This window comes from Bombina bombina, chromosome 6 (assembly GCF_027579735.1).
Source record: "Bombina bombina isolate aBomBom1 chromosome 6, aBomBom1.pri, whole genome shotgun sequence".
In the NCBI taxonomy this organism is placed as follows: domain Eukaryota; kingdom Metazoa; phylum Chordata; class Amphibia; order Anura; family Bombinatoridae; genus Bombina; species Bombina bombina.
Genome location: NC_069504.1, coordinates 42,136,692 through 42,154,292, shown reverse-complemented (window position 1 = coordinate 42,154,292; position 17,601 = coordinate 42,136,692). Strand labels below are relative to the sequence as shown.

The following is a 17,601-nucleotide window of genomic DNA, read 5'->3' as shown; positions in this document are numbered from 1 at the left end:
ACACCAGCAGTTCCAGTAAAAACACACAGTTCTAGGTTATCTTTTTTAGACGAGGGCCCAATCCAAACCCACGACCCCCCAAAAGGCAAAAGAAGATTAGAGGACACAGAGGAAGAGGAGGGAGAACCAAAGAAAGCCACAAAAAAATCCAAATAGAACCAAAGGGCATTTTTAATCTCAGTAAAACAGCTCTCAACAATGAACAGAAATCTGTATTAAGTAAAGGATTATCCTTCGCACCAACCAATAGAATCAACAAATTTGAGACTCTAATCCATGTCAACCAGTTCACAAGGAAACTAGCACTTAAAAAATATTTTCTAAAAAATCCTTTAGAAAGCACTATTAACTATACTTCCACATACATTCATACCAATCTCAAACAGAAATCTGATTTCAACCTCACACAAGAAAAAGGTAGTGCAATAGAAATATTTGAAAAAAAGGTAAAAGAAGATATTGAAAAAATAGATGATAAAAAAGACTTAAAATGGAATCTAACCAAAAAGGAAAATTTAGTTTTAAAAGATCTAAAAGAGAACAAAGACATAACGATTAAACAAGCTGATAAAGGTGGGGGAGTGGTTATAATGGACACTGTAAACTACCTTAATGAAGCATATAGATTATTGGGAGATGAGGCAACATATAAAAAATTGACTGGGAACCCCTTAGAATCCATGAAGAAAAACTTGGGCAAAATGATACTTACAGCAAAAAACAAAGGTATTCTTAATAACCAAGAAAGTAGATTTCTAGCAATTGATCACCCAAGGACACCAGTCTTTTATTTCCTGCCCAAAATCCATAAAAGCATCACCAACGCCCCAGGCAGACCAATCATCTCAGGAATTGACTCCCTAACATCCAACCTATCGCAATACACAGATTATTACCTACAGAAATATGTGAAATCTATACCATCACATCTCAAAGACACCAAACATTTTTTAAATCTAATAGAAAATTTAAAATGGGAAGATAATTGCATCCTAGTCACGTGTGATGTGAGTTCTTTATATACTTGCATAGAACATCAGAAAGGTCTAGAGGCTACTCATTCCTATCTATTAAGAGATACAGAAATGTCAAAAGTACAGCAAGAATTCATATTAGATTGTATGGAGTTTATTCTAAAGAATAACTATTTTTCATTTAATGGGCATTACTATTTGCAAAAAAGGGGCACAGCCATGGGCACGAGATTCGCACCCAGTTACGCAAATTTGTTCGTAGGGCACTTTGAAGAACTATTTTTGTCCGGAACACCGTGGGGTGCGAATCTCGTGCTCTACAAAAGGTTTATTGATGATATATTCATTATCTGGAAAGGTGATGAGGAACTACTAGAACAATTCATTTCAGATTTTAACACCAATGATTTCGGATTAATATTTACTTATGAATATAACAAAGTAAAAATTAATTTTCTGGATATAGAAATATCTATAATAAATAATGAAATAACTACAACCACCTTTTTTAAAAAAGTTGATGCCAACAGCTATATTGATTTTAAAAGCTGCCATCACAATAAATGGAAAAGAAACATACCAAAAGGGCAATTCTCAAGAATTAGAAGAAACTGCACACACCTTGCAGATTATGACTCACAAGCAGAGATCTTACACAACAGATTTTTAGAGAAAGGATACCACCCTAAACAACTACTAGAAACCAACAAACTAGTTAGACAAACAGATAGGAGGTCACTACTAGAAGACAGCAATATGACTAACAAGGCAGAAAAAGATCCATATGACATTCCATTTATCACATCATTTTCTAGTCAACATAAACTAATTGAGAACATTGTAAAGAAACACTGGCACATAGCCAGAAGTGACCCCATAATAGGGAAAAGACTAAAACATCGCCCTGACGTTATATTCAGAAAGGCCACCAATTTAAAGAATATCCTAGCGCCAAGCGAATTTAAATCAAAAACAGGTCCTCAGCAATACAACTTAAACAATGAAAAGCTATTAGGATTTTTTCCATGTCATGTATGCAAATCATGCAAATTTAGCACCAAAACCAAAAAGGTAAAATCTAATGTAACCCAGAAAGAACTGAAGATTAATGACACCATAAGATGCACTGACACCAATATAATCTATTTAATTCAGTGCTCATGTAAACTACAGTACCTAGGTCAAACGGGGAGGAAACTGAAAGAAAGAATAAGAGAACACATCAGATGCATAGAAAAAGAAAAAGATAATACCAGACTTTATGCCCACTTTAAAGAATTCCACAAAGGTAACCCAAATGACATGAAATTCTGGGGCATTAAGAAAATAAAGACAGATGGTAGAGGTGGAAATATGGAAAAGAAGCTACTATACCATGAAGCAGAATTGATTTTCAAAATGAAAACTCTACACCCAAAAGGCCTCAATAGCGAACTAGACCTCAATGCAATTCTATAAGATAAATATCATAAAAACACACAAACACACCATTAAAACATATTGATGTAACATAATAAAACTACTCAAGAAAAAAAAAAAAAAAAGTATATAGTTTTACAGTCTAAGGACACACCACTTGAAATTCAAACAAACACATAGGCTATTTTTAAAGATAAAGACCATAAAAACCAAGCCATCACACTAACAAACCAAGTTGATTAAATACAATAGAATTCTTAAATAAAATATATATATATATATATTTGACAAAATTATCACTTAGTTTTACAGTCTAAGGACACACAACTTGAAATTTTAAAAATTCCTACAATAATTTTAAAAATTCATACAAGAAGGCTAATCTCCCATCCGATAATACTAATATCCACAAAAACTAGAAAAATATTGGTACAACACACTCATTGGATCATGATAATCTAATACGCATAGCTATATATTGATTTAACATATTAGAAGATTATTAAAACACATGTATCTAAATATGGTCTAAAAGTATTATTTTAGATTCCATATAGTTCTTTATTATAGTTTTATATTCTTTTTATTCACCATTGGCCCCGTTTTTAACTATACTTTATGGTTAAACATCCATACAACGATAAGTATAGACAAATTATTTCACTCTAATATTACGCTCTAATTACAGAAACCTTTTAACAATATCCTTTGTTATATAGAGTGATTAAAATAAACACTCTAAAAGTGATTGACATTAAGATATATAATATCTCTCTCTATTTTAAAAGTAATCATATAAAATGTTTATCGCTACATAAAGTCACCCTACTATATTATAACTAAGACCCAAGGATACCTATGTTATATAATAAAGCAGCATTTTAAATGTTCTTGAACTTTTTTTGATTTTTATGTATATCATCAATTAGTGATTTAATTGCTAAATTATAGAGGCTTTAAATAGCCTTGAATCCCCACATCTGGTATCTTGAAAAAGGCTGTCCAGCCGAAACGCGTTGATACCAGAGCACACCTGCAAAGGATTTGAGAAGACAAAGAGAATACCATCTATACCCTGGTGAAATATTCAAGTTCCTACCTAGCGGCATATATTTAACCGCAAAGATCACATTGATAACTAGAATTCCTTTTTCTACTTATCCCACAAACTTTCTACTTATCCCACAAACTTTCTACTTATCCCACAAACTTTCTACTTATCCCATAACCACATTTCAGTACCCAGATCGGTCACTGACCGACATCAAAGAAACCTGGGAACAACGGACCGGAGAGGCACGCAAATATTCCACATCAGGAGGTCATCCAACAACCATACCATTGTGATCGGTCACTGACCGACAGACAAGCCACAGAATAGAAAAACCGGAGATACTTAAAAAACATCAGCAAACGGTTAGCACCTAACCGCAACGAAGATTCCACCAAAAAATCCTTAAGAGCGCGATCGGTCACTGACTGACAAAGAACAAGATAACAAAGCGGCCACGGCAACTACACAAGCATTTACATAAAAGTGAATTTTCTCGCAGCAAACAGATAAGCCCACCTAACAAGAGGAAACCAAAGCGGCATTTATTTAACCGCCAGCAGTCCATATAGAACTGCCACCAGCAAATTATTGGCATAGCGGCGTTTATTTAACCGCAATCATCTCACAAAAGTGATATCAAACAGATACACTTCAAGGTACTAATTTGTATACTTGTATCACAGTGTGATAAAAATCGCACCAACATACCTCTACATTTGATATATAGTTACCTAAGATAAGATCTCAATTGCACAGCTGAACTTGAAACAAAGTATCCTATATGAACTATACAGCAACTATTGTCTTATCCACTATTAAATTGTATTTACAAACATTTTGTTAGAAATTACATCTTGTGATAAACCTATAACTGTATAAATTGCAAGATTTCAACAATATTGTTTTAATTTAATTTTTATATATTCATATATTTTTATATTTTACGTACATTTTATACATAGATATATAGAGACACCGGTGTCATTTTTTAAACTTTGAAGGAATTTGTAATAATATTTGTTTAATTGTACTTTTAGCATCACTATTATTGGGTAAATTTACCGGAATCAAATAAAGTATAATATATATTTTTTTAAAAAAGGTTTCGACATCCAATTTTTTCCATAAGAGAATATAAAATAGTACTCATCAAAACATTAACATATATTGAGCCCACATATTATCACACATATTTACAGTAAGACACATTGGGAATAGCAACTTGGTTTGCGCCACCTACCACAACTAATTATAACTGATAATACTGTCCTTGTGATAATAACCCATATAAAGGTGGGCTTTCAAGTGTCCAAGAAAACGGAGTTTGCATAGCAGTTTTAAACTCTGTGATATCTGCACTATGCCTAAATGGTAATTGATGCAGGTTGCTTTAAAACGATAATGGAGAACGATTCTCACTGTGTCAATGTCTTGCAGAAAAGCAATACCTGAAAAAGTTCTTTATGGTTTCCAGATAAATATCCTATAAGGAGAATGTCCTTGGATGGAAAATCTGTCAGTGACAGAGTTCGTTGCTGTGCTGTGTTTGCAGTGAAGGATCCGGTTGGTCTCATCTGAGACCCTCTGATGAAGTTAACGTAGTTCACGAAACACATAAGGGCAAGCCCACTTCTGATGTCATTTCCGGTCCAGCGAGACCAACATGCTCCTTGTTAGAACCCTTGTCTAGGTGGGTTGACCAATTCCTGCAAACTTTGTTACAAAAGAGGGACACTACCCACACACTGTCGAAATTGGACAGGATTACATGGAACCGGGAGTACAGTTGGATGACAATTGATGTCGTCTCTCTGTACTCCACGATACCCCATGAATTTGGAATTGAAGCAGTTAAATTATTTTTGGACATGTATGCAGGTCTGTCTGAGGAATATAAAAAATATATCCTCAGGGTCGTTGAGTTTCTTTTGAAACATACATTTTTCAAATTTCAGATGTTTACTACCTCCAGAGGCGTGGAACCGCAATAGGGGCAAAATTTGACCCCTCCTACGCTAACCTCTTTATGGGGTGGTGGGAGCTGTTCCATGTCTATGGAGATAGAAACATACACTCCTCACACTTGATCAAATATATGAGGTTCATCGATGACCTCCTAATTATTTGGTCTTCAGGTCCATTGGAAGCTCAGGATTTTGTTGCTTATCTTAATACCAACCAGGTTGGACTAAGATTCACTTATGAATGGCATAAGACCACCATACATTATCTTGATGTCACATTGACCTCAAATTGTTCAAACAGGAGGATAGTCTCCTCTCTCTATAGGAAGCCTATCTGGGGGAATTCCCTCTTGTATGCCCGCAGTAGCCATCCTGGGCATTTTTTTAGGGGGACCGCCAAAGGACAGTTATTACGTGTCAAACTGAATTGTACCTTAGAGGAGAACTTCAGAAGAGAGAGTCAGATACTCACTAATAGACTGGAAGCTAGGGACTACCCAAAAAAATTGATTAAGAGTGCCTTTAATGAGGTTAAACAGATTGACAGAGGACAACTGTTTGCCCCTAATAAAGGACGAAGTGGAAAGAGCTAATGATCCCATCCAGACCAAACAAAAACCACTGTTTGTAACAGCATATTCAAATCAATACTATCAGGTGCCAGTTTGTATACAAACGTAATTGGTCACTAGGTAATATTCTTTCTCCTAGTCTACTTAAAGTGAAGGTAAACTTTGGTAAATGAAAGCCTGTTTTTTAAAAATACTGTTAAAAACAGGGGCACTTTCATTCATCAAAGTTTACAAAGCAGCCGTTTTGTTAAAAAAAATTACCTTTTTTTCTTTTCACTGCTACAGCAGCTCCCCCCACCTAGAGATCCTCTATTCACACGTCTGCAATGACTAATCCTGCTTCATCCAATCACAGTTTTCCCCCCAGGGTAGTCATTGCCTGAGGTCATGCTGTGATTGGAGGAAGCCGGATTAGTCATTTCTGACGTGTGACTAGAGGATGTCTATGTGGGGGAAGCTGCTCTAGCAGTGAAAAGAAAAAAAGGTATTTTTTTAAACAAAACAGCTGCTTTGTAAACTTTGATGAATGAAAGTGCCCCAGTTTTTAATAGTATTTTTAAAAAACGGACTTTCATTCACCAAAGTTTACCTTCACAGAGCTCATGGCTGCACTTCAGGGGGACCTTCAAATGTGGTAAACAAACATGCAGGTCTTGTGACCATGTTAATGTATCTACCTCCTTTGTCTTGGCCACCTCTTCTGAGTTGTTCGAGACAAAGGGATGTGTTAAGTGTACCAATAAATGCACCAATGTACCAATAAGTGCACTATATGAACATATGAATATACTGTAACTATATATACATACTATCCACTTTCTTAAATTATTGGAGTATATGTAATGTAATGAATTGTAATTCCCTTTATCTGGTTTGCTTCATTAACCAGTATTGGTTAGCCCCTATAAATTCATTCCCTTTTTTCCATCAATAGGGGAACTATTTTGGGAGGTATACTACCATTTTTTGGTTTTGATTTCCCTCACTGGTTCTATTTCATGATATGAGTTCTTAGTGCTCTCTTTTCAGCCATTAATCACTATATAATATATTGTATTACATTTTTATATAGGTTTATTGAGTGTTGATATCTTGGTATGGTCTAATTTCTAATTTGTATATTTGCTAATATTTCACTATGACATGTTTATTGCTTTTTGACTTTTTTTCTGCAATTATTTTTCTCCAATTGTTTTATTTTTTTTATTTTTTATTTTCTTGAGACATATACAGCATGTGCCTTTTGTTTATGTTGTTTTAATAAACATCAGCTTATCTATCTTAAGTTATAGGCATCTTACTGAGACAGTTCATTTTTAGCCGGTATTCTTATACACATTTTTTTTGTTGTCCTTATCATTACTCTAATTCTGGGCAACTCAAATTGAATATGTATTTTTTACCCTTATATGGCTATATGAACTGTTGTTTTTGCTAAGTTTCCTCACTGCTTCTCATTAATGTTGTGGCAGGTTTGTTTTATATCTGTTTACTTTACCTTTAATAAAATATGAATATAGGGTTAACATGAGTTCCTAGGTACCTCCAATGGGAGGCGCTTAGTTCCTTTAAATGTAGTGCACCTGCTGCACTATTTTAGTTAATGACTATGGTCTGAGGGACCGAAACCAATCAAACTTTTTTTGTACTATTTTTTTACCCTATGGAGTCTGCCGTTTTTAATGGTAACTAATAAACACCTAGATTTAGAGTTTGGCGTTAGCCATCAAAAGCAGCGTTAAGGGGTCCTAACGCTGCTTTTGGCCTCCCGCTGGTATTTAGAGTCAGGCAGGAAAGGGTCTAATGCTCACTTCCCTACCGCGATTCCAGGCTACCGCAGATCCCCTTATGCCAATTGCGTATCCTATCTTTTCAATGGGATCTGCCTAACGCTGGTATTTGGAGTCTTGGGAGAAGTGAGCGGTAGACCCTCTACCGACAAGACTCCTACTGCCAAAAAAAGTCAGTACTTAAGAGCTTTATGGGCTAACGCCGGAATATAAAGCTCTTAACTACTGTGCTACAAAGTACACTAACACCCATAAACTACCTATGTACCCCTAAACCGAGGCCCCCCCACATCACCGCCACTATAATAAAAATGTTTAACCCCTAATCTGCCGACCAGACACCGCCGCCACCTAAATTATACCTATGAACCCCTAATCTGCTGCCCCTAACATCGCCGACCCCTATATTATATTTATTAACCCCTAATCTGCCCCCCCAATGTCGCCGCTACCTTACCTACGCTTATTAACCTCTAATCTGCCGACCAGACCTGGCCGCCACTATAATAAATGTATTAACCCCTAAACCGCCGCACTCCCGCCTCGCAAACATTAGAATAAATAGTATTAACCCCTAATCTGCCCTCCCTAACATCGCCGCCACCTACCTACAATTATTAACCCCTAAACTCCCGCCCACACCGTCGCCGCTACTATAATAAATTTATTAACCCCTAAACCTAACTCTAACCCTAACCCTAACACCCCCTAAGTTAAATATAATTTAAATGAAACAAAATAATATTCCTAAAATTAACTAAATTATTCCTATTTAAAACTAAATACTTACCTATAAAATAAACCCTAATATAGCTACAATATAACTAATAATTACATTGTAGCTATTTTAAGATTTATATTTATTTTACAGGCAACTTTGTATTTATTTTAACTAGGTACAATAGCTATTAAATAGTTAATAACTATTTAATAGCTACCTAGTTAAAATAAGTACAAAATTACCTGTAAAATAAATCCTAACCTAAGTTACAAATACACCTAACACTACACTATCAATAAATTAATTAAATAAATTACCTACAATTACCTAAAATAAAATACAATAAAATAAACTATTTTATAATACAAAAAAAAACACTAAATTACAAAAAATAAAAAAGAATTACAAGAAGTTTAAACTAATTACACCTAATCTAAGCCCCCTAATAAAATAAAAAAGCCCCCCAAAATAAAAAAATTCCCTACCCTAATCTAAACTACCAAAGTAATCAGCTCTTTTATCAGCCTTTAAAAGGGCTTTTTGTGGGGCATTGCCCCAAAGTAATCAGCTCTTTTACCTGAAAATAAAAATACAATACTCCCCCCCAACATTGCAACCCACCACCCACATACCCCTACTCTAACCCACCCAAACGCCCCTTAAAAAAAAACCTATCGTTAACCCTCTGAAGATCTCCCTACCTTGAGTCGTCTTTACTCAGCCCAGCCGAATTCTTCATCTAAGGTGCGCAGAGGAGGTCCTTGATCCGGTAGAAGTCTTCATCCAAGTGGCAAAATCCTAAAATAGTTACAATGTAATTATTAGTTATATTGTAGCTATATTAGGGTTTATTTTATAGGTAAGTATTTAGTTTTAAATAGGAATAATTTAGTTAATTTTAGGAATATTATTTTGTTTCATTTAAATTATATTTAACTTAGGGGGGTGTTAGGGTTAGAGTTAGGTTTAGGGGTTAATAAATTTATTATAGTAGCGGCGACGGTGCGGGCGGGAGTTTAGGGGTTAATAATTGTAGGTAGGTGGCGGCGATGTTAGGGAGGGCAGATTAGGGGTTAATACTATTTATTCTAGTGTTTGCGAGGCGGGAGTGTGGCGGTTTAGGGGTTAATACATTTATTATAGTTGCAGCGAGGTCTGGTCAGTAGATTAGGGGTTATTAAGTGTTGGTAAGGTAGCGGCGACATTGGGGGGGCAGATTAGGGTTAATAAATATAATATAGGGGTCGGCGGTGTTAGGGGTAGCAGATTAGTGGTTCATAGGGATAATGTAGGTTGCGGCGGTGTCCGGAGCAGCAGATTAGTGGTTAATAATATAATGTAGGTGTCAGCGATAGCAGGGGCGGAAAATTAGGGGTTAATAAGTGTAAGGTTAGGGGTGTTTAGACTCAGGGTACATGTTAGGGTGTTAGGTATAGACTTAGAGAGTGTTTCCCCATAGGAAACAATGGGGCTGCGTTAGGAGCTGAACGCTGCTTTTTTGCAGGTGTTAGGTTTTTTTTCAGCCCAAAATGCCCCATTATTTCCTATGTGGATATCATGCACGACCACGTTTTTCCAGCTTACCGCTACCATAAGCAACACTGGTATTGAGGGTTGAAGTGGAGCTATATTAGGCTCAACGCACCCTTTTTTGAGCCTAACGCAGCCCCTTAGACAACTCTAAATACCAGCGTTGTTGGAAGGGTGCGCTGGGAAAAAAACCAGCGTTAACTACGCGGGTCTTTACCGACAAAACTCTAAATCTAGCCGTATGTGTTTACTTTTAATATACTGCTATTGGTTTAATCACTTTAACAGTCATAAGAGGTTGTTTGGAACTTTCTTTTTGATGTAAGGTGTGTAATCTTTTTATTAGGCTGTAAGCAAGTTCCATTTAAATACATTTACTATCACATCAATTTATCAGATACCAAAATGGTTGTTCAATGCATCAAAAATTAAGGTATCTATTTAACAACAAGGTTAATCTGTGGAGTTATGTCACATGTTTTCTGTTTGTTAAACACAGTTATTTCACATGTTTTGATTAATGCTATTTCTCTTCCTAATCTTGAGTAAAATATGTCTGTTTTGTTCCTTCCCAGGGTGTAAAGGGCTTGTCGGGAGTTAAAGGTGAAAGAGTAAGTACCTTTTGAACAATAACCTCAGGTCAGTCTAAAGCTCTAGGAAAAACCTTAATTGGGACAGCAGATAGCACTTAAGAAGAACTATTATGTTGTTCCCTGACTTTTATAAACAAGAATAACCGCCCATCTAATGCACATGACCTAAAGAGATGTTTATATTCTTAGCACTTGTATCTTCACAAGGAACCTTACAGATAACCAGTGTATGGTTCCATTCTAAACCCTGTTGTATACATTGTTTTGTACTACAAAATAGTTGTTATTAATTATCACATTTAGGTGGGAATTCTTGTTCTATCTGAAAATAATTTCAGGATTATTTATTTATACAAAATACCTCAATGACTTTTATAAAGATTTTTGTATTTAACTTATATGATGAGTTTTTTTATCTGGGAATGAGCCTAACTCATAGCTACACTACATAAAAGAGAAACAGCCAGATTACGAGTTTGGCGTTATGAGTGAAAAAGCATCGTTATGGCACATAACGATGCTTTTTCCCTAACGCCGCAATTACAGCTTTATTATTATTTTTATTGTCTTGTAGGTATAGATGTACCGCACACTTTTTTGGCCGTCATGCAACGTCAGTACCGCACTTTAAGAAAAGTCCTTTTTCAATGGGACTTCCATAGCGCCGGTATTACGAGTTTTGCTGTGAGGCCAAAAAGTCAGCCGTACAGCCTAAAATGACAAGATCCATACCACCATCTAAAGTCAGTAGTTATGAGTTTTATGCTACAAGCTGTAACATAACTAAAGTGTTACAAAGTACACTAACACCCATAAACTACTTATTAACCCCTAAACCGAGTCCCTCCCGCATCGCAAACACTAAAATAAAATTAACCCCTATTCCGCTGCTCCCCGACATCATCGCCACTATAATAAAATTATTAACCTCTAAACCGCCGCCCTCCCGCATCAAAAACACTATTTCAATATAATTAACCCCTAATCTGCCGTCCGACCACTCCGCAGCTATAATAAATCTATTAACCCCTAAACCTAACCCTAACACGCCCTAACTTAAATATAATTAAAATAAATCTAAATACTATTATTACCTACATAATTCCTATTTAAACTAAATACAAACCTACCTGTAAAATAAACCTTAAGCTAGCTACAATATAACTAATAGTTATATTCTAGCTATATTGAGTTTTATTTTTATTTCACATCTAAGTTTGTATTTATTTTAACTAGGTAGACTAGTTAGTAAATAGTTATTAACTATTTAATAACTAGCTAGTTAAAATAAATACAAATTTACCTGTAAAATAAAAGCTAACCTGAGTTACACTAACACCTAACATTACAATAAATTAAATAAATTAAAATAACAAAATACAATTATCTAAATTTAAAAAAAAAAAAAAATACTAAATTACACAAAATAAAAAAAGAAATTATCAAGAATAAAAATGAATTACTCCTAATCTAATAGCCCTATCAAAATAAAAAAGTCCCCCCAAAATACCCCCCCCCCAGCCTACACTAAACTGCCAATGGCCCTTAAAAAGGCCTTTTGCGGGGCATTGCCGCAAATAAATCAGCTCTTTTACCTGTAAAAAAAAAAAATACAAACAACCCCCAACAGTAAAACCCACCACCCACACAACCAAACCCCCCAAATAAAACCATATCTAAATAAACCTAAGCTCCTCATTGCCCTGAAAAAGGCATTTGGATGGGCATTGCCCTTAAAAGGGCATTTAGCTCTTTTACATTGCCCAAAACCCTAAGCTAAAAATAAAACCCACCCAATAAACCCTTAAAAAACCTAACACTAACCCCCGATGATCCACTTACAGTTTTTGAAGACCGGACATCCATCCTCATCCAGGCGGCAAAAGTCCTCATCGAAGCCGGCAGAAGTCTTCAACCAAGCGGGCAGAAGTCTTCATCCAGACGGCATCTTCTATCTTCATCCATCCGGTGCGGAGTGGATCCATCTTCAAGACATCCGGGGCGGAGCATTCTCTTCTTACGATGGTTGCTGAAGAATTAAGTTTCCCTTTACGGTACGTCATCCAAGATGGCGTCCCTTACATTCCGATTGGCTGATAGAATTCTATCAGCCAATAGGAATTAAGGGGAGAAAAATCCTATTGGCTGTTGCAATCAGCCAATAAGATTAAGCTTTCATCCTATTGGCTGATCCAATCAGCCAATAGAATGCAAGCTCAATCCTATTGGCTGATTGGATCAGCCAATAGGATGAAAGCTCAATCCTATTGGCTGATTGCAACAGCCAATAGGATTTTTCCCCCCTTAATTCCTATTGGCTGATATAATTCTATCAGCCAATCGGAATGTAAGGGACGCCATCTTGGATGACGTCATTTAAAGGGAAACTTCATTCTTCAGCAACCATCGTAAGAAGAGGATGCTCCGCACCGGATGTCTTGAAGATAGACCCGCTCTGTGCCGGATGGATGAAAATAGAAGATGCTCTCTGGATGAAGACTTCTGCCCGCTTGGATGAAGACTTCTGCCGGCTTCGATGAGGACTTCTGCCGCCTGGATGAGGATGGATGTCTGGTCTTCAAAAACTGTAAGTGGATCGTCGGGGGTTAGTGTTAGGTTTTTTTAAAGGTTTATTGGGCGGGTTTTATTTTTAGCCTAGGGTAGCTGTAAAAGAGCTAAATGCCCTTTTAAGGGCAATGCCCATCCAAATGCCCTTTTCAAGGCAATGGGGGACTTAGGTTTATTTAGATAGGGTTTTATTTGGGGGGTTTGGTTGTGTGGGTGGTGGGTTTTTTGTTGGGGGTTGTTTGTATTTTTTTAGAAGAGCTGATTTCTTTGGGGCAATGCCTGGCAAAAGGCCCTTTTAAGGGCCATTGGCAGTTTAGTGTAGGCTAGGTTTTTTTTTTTATTTTGGGGGGGCTTTTTTATTTTGATAGGGCTATTAGATTAGGAGTAATTCGTTTTTATTTTTGATATTTCTTTTTTTATTTTGTGTAATTTAGTGTTTGTTTTTTTTAATTTAGATAATTGTATTTTGTTATTTTAATTTATTTAATTTATTGTAATGTTAGGTGTTAGTGTAACTCAGGTTAGGTTTTATTTTACAGGTAACTTTGTATTTATTTTAACTAGGTAGTTAGTAAATAGTTAATAACTACAGGGAGTGCTGAATTATTAGGCAAATGAGTATTTTGACCACATCATCCTCTTTATGCATGTTGTCTTACTCCAAGCTGTATAGGCTCGAAAGCCTACTACCAATTAAGCATATTAGGTGATGTGCATCTCTGTAATGAGAAGGGGTGTGGTCTAATGACATCAACACCCTATATCAGGTGTGCATAATTATTAGGCAACTTCCTTTCCTTTGGCAAAATGGGTCAAAAGAAGGACTTGACAGGCTCAGAAAAGTAAAAAATAGTGAGATATCTTGCAGAGGGATGCAGCACTCTTAAAATTGCAAAGCTTCTGAAGCGTGATCATCGAACAATCAAGCGTTTCATTCAAAATAGTCAACAGGGTCGCAAGAAGCGTGTGGAAAAACCAAGGCGCAAAATAACTGCCCATGAACTGAGAAAAGTAAAGCGTGCAGCTGCCAAGATGCCACTTGCCACCAGTTTGGCCATATTTCAGAGCTGCAACATCACTGGAGTGCCCAAAAGCACAAGGTGTGCAATACTCAGAGACATGGCCAAGGTAAGAAAGGCTGAAAGACGACCACCACTGAACAAGACACACAAGCTGAAACGTCAAGACTGGGCCAAGAAATATCTCAAGACTGATTTTTCTAAGGTTTTATGGACTGATGAAATGAGAGTGAGTCTTGATGGACCAGATGGATGGGCCCGTGGTTGGATTGGTAAAGGGCAGAGAGCTCCAGTCCAACTCAGACACCAGCAAGGTGGAGGTGGAGTACTGGTTTGGGCTGGTATCATCAAAGATTAGCTTGTGGGGCCTTTTTGGGTTGAGGATGGAGTCAAGCTCAACTCCCAGTCCTACTGCCAGTTTCTGGAAGACACCTTCTTCAAGCAGTGGTACAGGAAGAAGTCTGCATCCTTCAAGAAAAACATGATTTTCATGCAGGACAATGCTCCATCACACGCGTCCAAGTACTCCACAGCATGGCTGGCAAGAAAGGGTATAAAAGAAGAAAATCTAATGACATGGCCTCCTTGTTCACCTGATCTAAACCCCATTGAGAACCTGTGGTCCATCATCAAATGTGAGATTTACAAGGAGGGAAAACAGTACACCTCTCTGAACAGTGTCTGGGAGGCTGTGGTTGCTGCTGCACGCAATGTTGATGGTGAACAGATCAAAACACTGACAGAATCCATGGATGGCAGGCTTTTGAGTGTCCTTGCAAAGAAAGGTGGCTATATTGGTCACTGATTTGTTTTTGTTTTGTTTTTGAATGTCAGAAATGTATATTTGTGCATGTTGAGATGTAATATTGGTTTCACTGGTAAAAATAAATAATTGAAATGGGTATATATTTGTTTTTTGTTAAGTTGCCTAATAATTATGCACAGTAATAGTCACCTGCACACACAGATATCCCCCTAAAATAGCTAAAACTAAAAACAAACTAAAAACTACTTCCAAAAATATTCAGCTTTGATATTAATGAGTTTTTTGGGTTCATTGAGAACATGGTTGTTGTTCAATAATAAAACTAATCCTCAAAAATACAACTTGCCTAATAATTATGCACTCCCTGTATTTACTAACTAGTCTACCTAGTTAAAATAAATACAAACCTACCTGTGAAATAAAAATAACACCTAAGCTAACTACAATGTAACTATTAGTTATATTGTAGCTAGCTTAGGGTTTATTTTACAGGTAAGTATTTATTTTAAATAGGAATTATTTAGTTATTAATAGTAAGTTTTATTTAGAATTAATTTAATTTTGTTAAAGTTAGGGGGTATTAGGGTTACGTTAGGGTTAGGGTTAGACTTAGGGTTAGGTTTAGGGATTAATATATTTATTTAGTGTTTAGTGATGTGGGAGGCCAGAGGTTTAGGGGTTAATAACTTTAGTATAGTGGCAGCGGCGACATTGGGGGCGGCAGATTAGGGGTTAATAAGTGTATGAAAATATAGTAAGTCCACGGCACTCCAAAGAAATTCTTTAAAGCAATTTATTAGAGAAAAACAGCAACGCTTTGGGGTCACAGCCCCTTATTCATGCTTTAATTCAAGCATGAATAAGGGGCAGCGATGCTTCGGGGTCACAGCCCCTTATTCATGCTTGAATTCAAGCATGAATAAGGGGCTGTGACCCCGAAGAGTCGCTGTTTTTCTCTAATAAATTGCTTTAAAGAATTTCTTTGGAGTGCCATGGACTGACTATTTTCATATTCCTTTGGGGACTTGGCAGTGTCCCTGGTTTACACGAGCACCCGGTCTTAAGATTGTGCTGTACTCACTATCATTTGGGTTAATAAGTGTAGGTAGGTGGCGGCGACACTGGGGGCGGCAGATTGGGGGTTATAAAGTGTAGGTAGGTGGCGGCGACATTAGGGGCGGCAGATTGGGGGTTATAAAGTGTAGGTAGGTGGCGGCGACATTAGGGGCGGCAGATTAGGGGTTAATAAGTGTAGGTAGGCGGTGGCGACATTGGGGGCGGCAGATTAGGGGTTAATAAGTGTAATGTAGGTGTCGGCTATGTCAGGGGCAGCAGATTAGGGGTGTTTAGACTCAGGGTTTATGTTAGGGTGTTTAGTTTAAACATACATTTTTTTCCCCATAGACATCAATGGGGCTGCGTTATGGAGCTTTACCCTCTGTGATTGCAGGTATTAGGCTTTTTTTTAGCCGGCTCTCTCCATTGATGTCTATGGGTAAATTGTGCAGGATCACGTCAAAACAGAGCTTGTATAGCCCGCACAAGACGTTTTTTTGCAAACCTGTAATAGCAGCGCTATGAAAGGTGAGCGGTGAAAATAACATACAAGTTATTAGCGAGCCACTCATAACGCAAAACTCGTAATCTGGCTGAAAGTGAGCGAATGCATAAAGTAGCTAAGACATTCTACTGGAGTATACTATAGTAAAAAGATAGTAGGTAAAGTAGTACTAATGGTAAGTACCTATAGGTGACAAATATTTTTGTAATCAACAAGCACCTGTTAGGGGGGCAATATAGCACTAAAGAGACTCACAGATAAATGAGTTACAAATTCTGTAACAAAAAAGAGCGCTTTACCCCTACAATTATATAGGAAACCTTCTCACTGAATAATACAGGAACGATTTTTAACCATTCATACTTTATCTTTATTGGTTTAACTATTCAATCATACACTTTTAAAAACACTTAAACTCTCTAGATATCAATATATAGCATAGGTGTGTGAATAATACCTCTGAGGATCATGTATCTAGATGTGAAACATTATACTTTGTCTAATATCAAGTAGTCAGATACAAACAATATTTTTTTAGCCAGCTATTAAAAAAAATCAGAAATAATGCTGTAACAAGAGGACCTATTAATTTGTGGGATGTCAGATTGCGAGATTAAAGCTATCTAGCTAATACTCTTTCTTTAATTATAAAGTCCTTGCTTGCACAGTTAACTTTAGCACAGCTATTCAGTGTAATAGATTCTGTCTGCTAAAGCCGCTTCTATAGCGGGGGCTAGATTAACGTTCAACTGACTTGTTTTACTATCATAGCATAATGTCTGATCTCAGAATATAACACACATTTACAAGCTATTGGCAATCAACAGTTATCATAGGGAGTAAGCGGCTAAAAAACTTGCTGAAGCCAGACCCCTGACACGTGTTTCACTCATGCTTCCTCAAAAGGGTTACACACCGGCTGTTTGGTAAATCTATTTACTGGTTTATAAATCCCACCTTGCGTGTGGGATTGGATGATCTATGAGGAATTATCTTGATTCTGATTGGTATGATTGGATGTCAATCATGTTTAGATATTCAATCGGGATACATTTTTCATTCAAAGCCTT

At 36.7% G+C, this 17,601-nt stretch overlaps 1 protein-coding gene across 1 annotated transcript in view; it reads left to right on the top strand.

Annotated features, from left to right (window-relative positions):
* LOC128664316 (collagen alpha-1(VII) chain-like) overlaps positions 1 to 17,601 on the top strand; it is a 913,939-nt gene that overhangs the window by 549,971 nt on the left and 346,367 nt on the right. The window contains exon 83 of the mRNA XM_053719156.1: positions 10,600 to 10,635. Within this exon, the coding sequence (XP_053575131.1) occupies positions 10,600 to 10,635 (36 nt within the window). The remainder of the gene's footprint in view (positions 1 to 10,599; positions 10,636 to 17,601) is intronic.